This window comes from Lolium rigidum, chromosome 2, assembly GCF_022539505.1.
Source record: "Lolium rigidum isolate FL_2022 chromosome 2, APGP_CSIRO_Lrig_0.1, whole genome shotgun sequence".
Taxonomy (NCBI): domain Eukaryota; kingdom Viridiplantae; phylum Streptophyta; class Magnoliopsida; order Poales; family Poaceae; genus Lolium; species Lolium rigidum.
In genome coordinates this window covers 130,707,796-130,717,342 of record NC_061509.1, presented here as the reverse complement: position 1 = coordinate 130,717,342, position 9,547 = coordinate 130,707,796, and the positions used below count along the sequence as shown (strand labels likewise).

The 9,547-nt window shown below is 43.3% G+C and overlaps 2 protein-coding genes across 3 annotated transcripts; one reads left to right on the top strand and one right to left on the bottom strand.

Annotated features, from left to right (window-relative positions):
• Positions 1-217: 217 nt before the first annotated feature.
• Positions 218-3,861, top strand: LOC124692357. 2 transcript variants are annotated; one of them, XM_047225712.1, is made up of 7 exons: positions 218-481; positions 1,206-1,391; positions 1,809-1,895; positions 2,201-2,347; positions 2,790-2,816; positions 3,313-3,408; positions 3,499-3,861. In XM_047225712.1, the coding sequence occupies exons 1-7, from the start codon at positions 233-235 to the stop codon at positions 3,697-3,699; spliced, it is 993 nt and encodes a 330-aa protein (XP_047081668.1). In that variant the 5' UTR covers positions 218-232; the 3' UTR covers positions 3,700-3,861. The 2 variants fall into 2 exon arrangements, with proteins under 2 accessions (XP_047081668.1, XP_047081667.1); XM_047225711.1 differs by having other exon boundaries at positions 1,206-1,424.
• A 250-nt stretch (positions 3,862-4,111) lies between these two features.
• On the bottom strand, positions 4,112-5,343 carry LOC124690108 (oryzain alpha chain-like). Its single transcript, XM_047223542.1, has 2 exons — positions 5,138-5,343; positions 4,112-4,385 (listed from the first exon to the last, which is right to left on the bottom strand). Exons 1-2 carry the CDS (start codon positions 5,341-5,343, stop codon positions 4,112-4,114), a joined length of 480 nt encoding a protein of 159 aa, XP_047079498.1.
• Positions 5,344-9,547: the final 4,204 nt, after the last annotated feature.

Sequence of the window (9,547 nt, the reverse complement as noted above, 5' to 3'; positions counted from 1 at the left end):
CACCGTATAGGGGCGCGCCAGACAAAAAAGGGCTTTGGGAATGCGGCTGGAACGCATTTTTACGTCCGGCACGCCCCAAATCCTTTTGGAGGACGCTTTGGGGCCGCGGGTGGAGATGCTATTACGGCACACAATTTGAGTCCTCGATCCTCGTCTCCGCTTCTCTAGCTGTTCCGTTGGATAAATCCTCCGGCAACTGGCGTTTGTGGACCAGCTCGACACTACGTGGAAGATGAGACTGGGTGGACCGCCCTGCTGCTGCTGCTGCTTCACCCAGCTGCAGCCCGCCGCCGCTTCAAGGCTGCGCCTGCCACCGGCTCGCGCCGCAAACACCACCTCCGACTCGGCCACGCGGCTGAGGGCAGTGCTTCAGCAGGTGGACGACGAGCTGCGGAAAGGGAACGACGAGGCCGCGCTGTCCCTCGTGCGCGGCTCGCAGGGGGAGGGCGGCGGGCTCCGGTGCTTTGGCGCCGCCAGGCAGGTTGTTCTTCTCTTGATACTGAATATTTTCTTGGGTTCTTGATTCGATTAATGAGTCGTTTTGTCTTGTTATGTTGTGTTAGTAGCTCCTTCGATTATTTAGGGTGACCCTACAATTATTCGCGTTCGATCGTCTCTGAATTAGAGTATTTCCATGCATTTGAACTGATCTGCGGACCAATTGATGAACAGAGAGAGTTAATGTTAAGAGGTTTTTCAGTCCATGATTTGGTACTTTTCTTATTGGGCATGGTAATCTGAGGTTCCAACTCTTACCAGTTAAACTGGATGGGTATTGCTCTTTATAGAGACATGGGTAGATCTCAGAGTTGTTTAAATGTTTGCAGTATTGTTTCTTTTTATGTTGATAAATCAATATGAATAATCCGCACGAATGTGTCGTGAGTTTATTTTCAGGCGATCATTTATCCAGTGTCATTCTCGAAATTTTCTCCATGGTTTGCATTTGAGGCAATTGCGAATATTTCTATATTGATGGTTCTATTAAAAAAAAATACGGGAGAACTATTAATGCTGTTTAGTGCCAGTGCGGCAGTGCACATATTTTACAAGCAAACACTTCACCTTTGCTTCTTTGTGTGACAAAATTTCCACCTGCTAATATCTGCTAGCTATATGTTCGATAAGTAAAGCTTAACATTTATCCCTTTTCGAGAATTTTATGTAGCATACTAACTCCTGATTTGTACCACAATCTCTGTTAGGTACCTCAAAGACTTTATAAACTAGATGAGCTTAAGCTAAATGGGATCGATACCTCTTCTTTTCTATCTCCGGAGGATCGGACTTTGGGATCAATTGAGAGAAATCTCCAAATTGCTGCACTTCTTGGAGGCCTTTCTATTTCAGCTGCATTTGAGCTTTCTCAATTCCAAGCTCTGTTTCTCTTTGTAGGCCTACTATTTGTGTGGTCTGTTGATTTGGTGAGTCAGTTAGTTGACTACATTTGTTACATATCTTGTTGCTGACCGGTTGTTGAACTGTTACTATTTGCATTCTTTTGCTATTTCAAAGCATATGCTTGGGCCATGCATGCTTTGAGGCTACATTGTTGCATTTTTTTAACTACAATCTTTGATTTCTTAAAGGAGAAATCAACAATAACCAATGGTAGTGAATAGATATAGCTCTGCAAGACTGGTCCTTTCATTTTATCATGTGCTTCTTTGGTACCGGATACGTAAAGTAGAACATTAGTCTGTATTATTTCCCTCGCAGAAATGATAGTACTTTTTATATTACCATTATAATCACCTGGCATTTTCATCTGTCGCTTGAACTTACATGACTATAGCTCAGCTTTCCAGATATATTTAAATGGAGGGGCTAGAAACTTGGTTCTCGACACACTTGGTCACAGTCTCAGCCAGAAGTACCATAACAGAGTTATTGAGGTATACAAACCATGCATGTTGTTGACCTTGTTTGAGTATCAACTGTATAGCGTCATCTTCAACTTGGTAAAAATAGAACTCTCTAGGTATCAATGTTGATGGACGATAAATGCTAATATTTAAGCACCTTTTTCCTTTATTGAAACTACAATATGAGAACTTATGGAATGACTAGTATGGTTCATCCAACACTGTCAGTTATGTGCCATTGTTTAACAATATGAGAACTTTTCACTTCTCCACTTTTAAAATTTTGGTTTATCATAGTAGAAGCAATTAATAGCTTACATGTGGAATGTGTGAAGCATGAAGCTGGTCACTTCTTGATAGCATACTTGCTTGGAGTGCTCCCGAAGGAATATACTATCACAAGTTTAGAAACACTTAAGAAAAAAGGATCATTGAATGTACAAGCTGGGACAGCTTTTGTGGACTTTGAATTTGTTGAAGAGGTTAGTTTTCTTATTCAATGCTTCTTAATATTTTTTTGAGTCTAGCTTCTTAATATTTTGATAATCTTTGATGTCATATTATTGTTTAACTGATACACACTACCTATCATTGTCAGTGTTAGTAGTGTGCGAGGCATACCTTCTAAACTATTGAATTTACTAGTTAATTTTATTAGCTTGGCCAAGTACCACCCAATCACCAAATCTTTTATTTTTGTCGGTTCATTTTGTGATAGAATTCTATCTTTGTACAGAGTGAGATGCTCTTCTCTTGCACTGTCCTGATGAAACACATTATGAAAACCTAATTCTGTACTTTAAATTGTACATATTTTATGAGAGGATGTACCCTTTTTATGTTGTTAAGCTGTTGTTCTATATATTTTCCTACAAACAAGTTAGTTATATATGCACCGGCCTAATGGTTATTTTTCATTTTCAGATCAATTCAGGCAAACTGTCCGCGAAGGTGAGAATTTCTAGTATTTTCATTTTGTGCAAAGGATGTAGAAATGTTGTAAGATGTGATCCATCGCCTTAAAAGTTCCAATCCCAACTGTATATAAGCATCAGAACCTGGACCTGCTACAATCTATGCATTGATTATATGTTTTCGCTGAAGATAAAACTTGAAGATGGTCAGGTTCTAGCTGGTATTGGATTGTTTAGAATATGGAATTACACGGGATTTATTGACGTAAAAAAAACACCAGGCAACTAGCAATCCCTATCCAATGCTCGCTGTGTGCTATACTTGGCAGCCCGAACTGGACTTACTATCACTTTAACACATAATTTGTGTATTCTGGGATATGGGCGTGCACAATTGTTGCTACCCCATCAACTACTACTTTTTCAGTGGATATCTATGTGCAGTATAATTAGGTATCACACAAGTGTGGTCTTCCGAGAGTCATTCATATCTGAGGTTGAGTTGGCTGTATATAAGTTTGATCTAATGGCAGATGCTGAACAAGTTCTCATGTATTGCTCTGGCTGGAGTAGCAACAGAGTATCTTCTGTATGGATACGCTGAAGGAGGACTAGCTGACGTCAACAAGGTATTTAGGCATCAGTTTACTTATGTTCTATCTTTACAGACATTCTGCAACTCCACCCACTTACTTATCTGTTATGTTTTCCATTAACAGCTGGATGGGTTGTTCAAGAGCCTGGGTTTTACCCAGAACAAAGCTGATTCACAGGTGAGATGGGCTGTGCTGAACACTATTCTGTTACTGCGCCGCCACGAAAAGGCTAGATCGAAGCTTGCGGAGGCAATGTCCTCTGGGATATCAGTTGGATCTTGCATTCAGGTCATAGAAGAGAGTATAAACACAGAGGATATTTGATAGTTAGTGTGAACACTCAGCATATTGCACGGTGGTGCTGCAACATACAGATCGCAGCGGTGTAAACCTCTATAATGTACAGTATATTTTACCTTCTACGGGTACTAGACTACTAGTAAGAGTTACATATGAAGACATATTAATTCATTTTTTTCCTATGAATCACTAAGAAAACAAAGAACTCTATCTATTGACTTCCATGGTGTACTTCAGGCGATAGTCACACGATTATGCAAGTGACCCAACAAGTTGTGATAAAACCATGTAAGAAGTCAGTTCAGTACTACATGGTGTAGTACTCCCTCCATCACAGGAAACTTGTCTCTACCAGGAAAAATATAAATTGCAAGCATGTCCACAGGGACATTCGTTTTGTGCAAACCATATAGAGATCGCTTGTAAGAAGTGCACTTCATCTATAGTACTCCATTCCTCTATATCGTTCGCTTGCTATGGATAGTGAAGCATCCAACATCTCGTCGTCGTTGCGAAGCATCCCACAGGTCATGGCCCTCCACTCCTCGTGGCTGAGGTCGCTAAACGGCCCGTTGTAGACAAAGATCACCGAGTTCCTACCTAAGATGGCCTTGTACTGATCCATCCTGCTGAGTGTGTCCTTGAAGAAGGCGTAACGGCGCATCTCCTCGCCGGCGTCCTTGTACTTCTTGCCATGCTCGGCCATCCACGCCGTGTGTTGTATTGTGATCCAAATTCATTCTAAAGGGAGGCTAACTTCTGACGAGCGGAGCGAGGCCCGTCGCCGGTAGGCTTGGGTTAGGGTTAGGGTACGGATCGATGCCACCGTCTATATATACCTCTTGTAAGCCGCCGGCTAGGGTTTATCAGATTATAAGATATCCCACGGTGTTTTGTAAACACTCCCCGATATAGTGAAGTTTTGCTGGCTGGCGCCCGTGGTTTTTTCCCCTTCTGTGTTGGAAGGGGGTTTCCACGTTAAAATCTTGTATCCCCTGCGTGTGTTCCTTTATCGTTCTTCGTTATTTGCTTGTCGCGTTTGTAACAAGTGGTATCAGAGCCCAGGTTTCAACCTAGGGTTAGGGTTAGGGTTTAGGGTTAGGGTTAGGGTTAGGATTAGGGTTAGGGTTAGGGTTAGGGTTAGGGTACGGATCAATGCCACCGTCTATATATACCTCTTGTAAGCCGCCGGCTAGGGTTTATTAGATTATAAGATATCCCACAGCGTTTTGTAAACACTCCCCGATATAATGAAGTTTTGCTGGCTGGCGCCCGTGGTTTTTCCCCTTCTGTGTTGGAAGGGGTTTTCCACCTTAAAATCTTGTGTCCCCTGCGTGTGTTCCTTTATCGTTCTTCATTATTTTCTTGTCGCGTTTGTAACACCGCGAATAGAAACCGAGTCTCCTTCTCGCTCCTCTACCTGAACTTCTTGCCGTGCTAGGCCTCCCACTCCGCCTTCCACTCCGCAAACAGCCGCTGATCCTCCTCCTCGCTCCCCTCCCTGCAGCTCCTGCTGTCCTTCGCCAGCCACTCCCCCATGACACGCCGCTCGTCCTCCGCGATCCTCTCCTGCTCCCTGTGCGATGAAGCCGTAGTGTCCGCCGCCGCCAGGGTTACCAGCAGCAGCAAAAGCGCTGCCACCGCCATGACAGCCGTGGGACTCCTCATCGCGACTGGAAGGTGGGTGGACGTCTGGTTAGGCTTAGAGGGGAAGTTGTTCGGTCGTCGATCTAAGTCTGGGTTAGGTGATCGCTCGGTGATTTAAGGAGTCAGCAGCGAAGAAGAGACACACACCGCGGATCAGATCAGGACATCAAGTACGTGTGACGTTGTCGAGTTTCCATCGACCTGTCACCAGACACGGTATACTAGTACTAGTTCTAACCGTAAAATTTGGGGATCTAACTTCGTGCAACTTTTACACCATCTGATTTGGATCATGATTTGTGCTAGTTATGAGTTGCAACATGAGTTGTAACCGAACTTTGATGACATCATCTAATTGAGAATGGAGTTACTTCTCAGTCAACTGAAAAATAGTCATGCTCTAAAATTTGACTATTCTTTTTAACAACAAACATATGTTCTAACACTCATCCAGAAATATCTTTCTATCGTGCACAGGACGTTGATCTCACTTAGTTGTATGCTTTGAGATTCGTGCAGTGGTGTATCATTATATATGTTTTATTGTGTTTCAGAATAATGATTTGGATTGATATGCAATGAAACCTGATGATATGGTGCACGGGAGGTCCCGTGAATGGTACATTTGTTGCTATCCACACTCATCATATATGTGCATCTACCTAATAGCAAGCATAGATACAAGATGTGAAATTTCTTTTCAACAAGCTTACATAAGCGCACATTGTTTCAAGTGATAAATCTTTTTTTTTCCACGCCGCAGATTTATTTCAAGTTGAATAATCTGGGCATTTCGTTGGGTACTTCCCTTGATTTAGTTTCTGTTTCGACTAAGGCACCAAAACACATGGAGTTTGATAGATTGAAATGTACTCATGTGTTGAAGAGCAAGTCGGATACCTCCCATACAAGTGATGATGATGATGAAGCGTAAGCCATTTTGGATGGCTAGCTTCTCACACATATTGTAGGGGAGGGATCAGAGGTTGGACTAGGCGACGTGATGCTTAGTTCATGCTATGGACTCAAAGCAAAAGATCGCAAGTCTAGGGCCTCTTCTATTAAAAAAATGGTTGGCCTAATAAAAAGGCAAGAGTGGCAAAATCTTCTAATGTTTCCAAATGAATGGCATGTTTAAGAATAGCAGAGGTCTTAGTGACTTGGCTAAACACTTACACATCTCTGACTCCATTCGTGATCTTGCTTTAGGTTTTATTGCGATCTCTGAGACTGGGAAGCGTACTACTCCACAAGCTTTTTAAACCGCCTTTCTGGTGGTGAAGATTTTTCTTGGGTGTCACGGCCCCCTAGAGGTCGGTCCGGGGGTTTGCTTATAGGCGTCCGAACTTCGACTATGAAAATATTGGATAATTCTGGTGGTGACTTTCATATAAAGCTTCACATACGGAATAAATCTGATAATTTTATTTGGAGTTTAGTGTCGGTCTATGGGGTGGCTCAGGATGCCTTCAAACCGGCCTTTCTTCGAGAGATGGTTAATATGGCGAAGGATAATCCACATCCTATTATCATATGATAGGATTTTGATTTGCTTAGATATCCACATGAGAAGAGTAAGGGCAGGTTTGATAGTCATTGGTCTTTCCTATTCAATGATGTCATAGACAGTTTGGACCTGAAGAAAATATCAATGACTGGGAGGCAATTCACATGGGCAAATAGTCTTCTTGATCCGACATATGAGAAGCTCGATAGAGGTCTAATGGACGCAGACTGGGAATTGAAATTCCCTCTAGTCTCGGTATGTGCTCTCCCTCGAATTGAATCTTTGTCGGATCATGCTCCCATACTATTAACTACTGGGGGCCCTTCTCCACCTCGTAAACATTCGTTCAAATCCGAACTAGGATGGTTACATAGAGAGGGGGTTCTCGGATATGGTTAAAAATGTATGGGACCATCAGTTCGTCATGGTCTCTCCGATCCAAAGGTGGAATAGCAAGCATAGGGCTGTGCAAAAATACCTGGGAGGGTGGGCGCGACACATGACTGGACAGCTCAAACAGGAGAAACTCAGCCTTTCGACGTCAATTGACGAGTTAGAGGCAATCGCAGAATTTAGACGGCTGATGACGCATGAACCTGATCTAAAGAATCAATACAATGCGAAGTTATCCGGATTATTACGTGAGGAGGAACTCAAATGGTACCAGCGATCAAAGGCTCAGTTCTTATTGGACGGAGATTCAAATACGAGATACTTTCATAGTGTTGCTAATGGCAGACACAGAAAGAGTATTCACTCCCTTATACAAGATGATGCCACGATCGGGGACATGAGCATTTAAAGTCTTACATCATTTCGTATTATAAAAGTTTGTTTGGGGCACCCGAGGAGTCACATATATCTCTGGATGAATCCAGAATAGATGATATCCCACAAGTGTCCCCTTAGGAGAACGCCGCCCTTACCGCCCCATATACGGAGGAGGAGATTAGGAAAGAAGTTTTCCAGATGGAGCATAACAAGGCACCGGGACCTGATGCTTTCCCAGCTAAGTTCTATCAAACATTCTGGGAGGCAACTTGAATTGTTCCGGATTAACTTTGGGGAAATCATTCTTGTCCCTAAAGTTAACGACGCAGATCGTATTCAGAAGTTCAGACCAATCTATCTCCTTAATGTTTGCTTCAAAAACTTTAGCAAGGTTGTTACTATTAGACTTAATTCAGTGGCTGATCAAGTAGTGCGTCCAACTCAAACTGCGTTTATGCCAGGTCGATACATCCTTGATGGTGTTGTGACTTTGCATGAAACGATACATGAGATGCACCGCAAAAAGTTGAATGGGGTTATCCTTAAAATCGACTTTGAAAAAAGCTTATGATAAAGTCAAATGGTCTTTCCTACAACAAACACTTCGGATGAAAGGCTTTTCTCCTGTATGGCGCGCTTTAATTAATAACTTTATCTCTGGTGGAAGTGTTGCCATCAAAGTTAATGACGATGTAGGCAAATACTTCCCGCTTGTGACGCTAAAGCACACGTCCGTTGGGAACCCCAAGAGGAAGGTATGATGAGTACAGCAGCGAGTTTTCCCTCAGTAAGAAACCAAGGTTATCGAACCAGTAGGAGATGAAGACCACGTGAAGGTTGTTGGTGAAGGAGTGTAGTGCGGCGCAACACCGGGGATTCCGGCGCCAACGTGGAACCTGCACAACACAATCAAACTACTTTGCCCCAACTTAACAGTGAGGTTGTCAATCTCACCGGCTTGCTGAAAACAAAGGATTAAACGTATGGTGTGGAAAATGATGGTTGCTTGCAGAAAACAAAAGAGAATAATGATTGCAGTAGGTTGTATTTCAGATGTAAAAGAATGGACCGGGGTCCACAGTTCACTAGTGGTGTCTCTCCAATATGATAAATAACATGTTGGGTAAACAAATTACAGTTGGGCAATTGACAAATAGAGAGGGATAACAATGCACATACATATCATGATGACTACTATGAGATTTACTTAGGGCATTACGACAAAGAACATAGATCGCCATCCAGCATGCATCTATGCCTAAAAAGTCCACCTTCGGGTTAGCATCCGCACCCCTTCTAGTATTAAGTTGCAAACAACAGACAATTACATTAAGTATTGTGCGTAATGTAAACAATACAAATATCCTTAGACAAAGCATTGATGTTTTATCCCTAGTGGCAACAGCACATCCACAACCTTAGAACTTTCTATCACTGTCCCAGATTCAATGGAGGCATGAACCCACTATCTAGCATAAATACTGTAGGATAACGTTGCATAGAAAACAAAAAATTTCCTACCGCGAACACGCAATCCAAGCCAAGATGCAATCTAGAAGATGGTAGCAACGAGGGGGTATCGAGTCTCACCCTTGAAGAGATTCCAAAGCCTACAAGATGAGGCACTTGTTGCTGCGGTAGACGTTCACTTGCCGCTTGCAAAAGCGCGTAGAAGATCTTGATCACGATCGCTTCCGTCGCCACGAACGGGCAGCACCTCCGTACTCGGTCACACGTTCGGTTGTTGATGAAGACGACGTCCACCTCCCCGTTCCAGCGGGCAGCGGAAGTAGTAGCTCCTCTTGAATCCGACAGCACGACGGCGTGGTGTCGGTGGTGGTGGAGAAATCCGGCGGGGCTTCGCTTAAGCGTGCGGGATGTGGTGGAGGAGAGAGACCGCTAGGGTTTGGGGAGAGAGGGGGTTGGGCGCCGGCCCTCTAAGGGGTG

Bases quoted from the DNA above. Each gene is read 5' to 3' on its own strand.
- LOC124690108 (XM_047223542.1), bottom strand. From the start codon at position 5,343: ATGAGGAGTCCCACGGCTGTCATGGCGGTGGCAGCGCTTTTGCTGCTG. The intron at 4,386-5,137 runs GTGGAAGGCGGA...ACAACACACGGC, and splicing joins GATCAGCGGCTGTTTGCGGA to GTGGATGGCCGAGCATGGCA.
- LOC124692357 (XM_047225711.1), top strand. From the start codon at position 233: ATGAGACTGGGTGGACCGCCCTGCTGCTGCTGCTGCTTCACCCAGCTG. The intron at 1,425-1,808 runs GTGAGTCAGTTA...TCAGCTTTCCAG, and splicing joins TTGTGTGGTCTGTTGATTTG to ATATATTTAAATGGAGGGGC. The intron at 3,409-3,498 runs GTATTTAGGCAT...TTCCATTAACAG, and splicing joins GACTAGCTGACGTCAACAAG to CTGGATGGGTTGTTCAAGAG.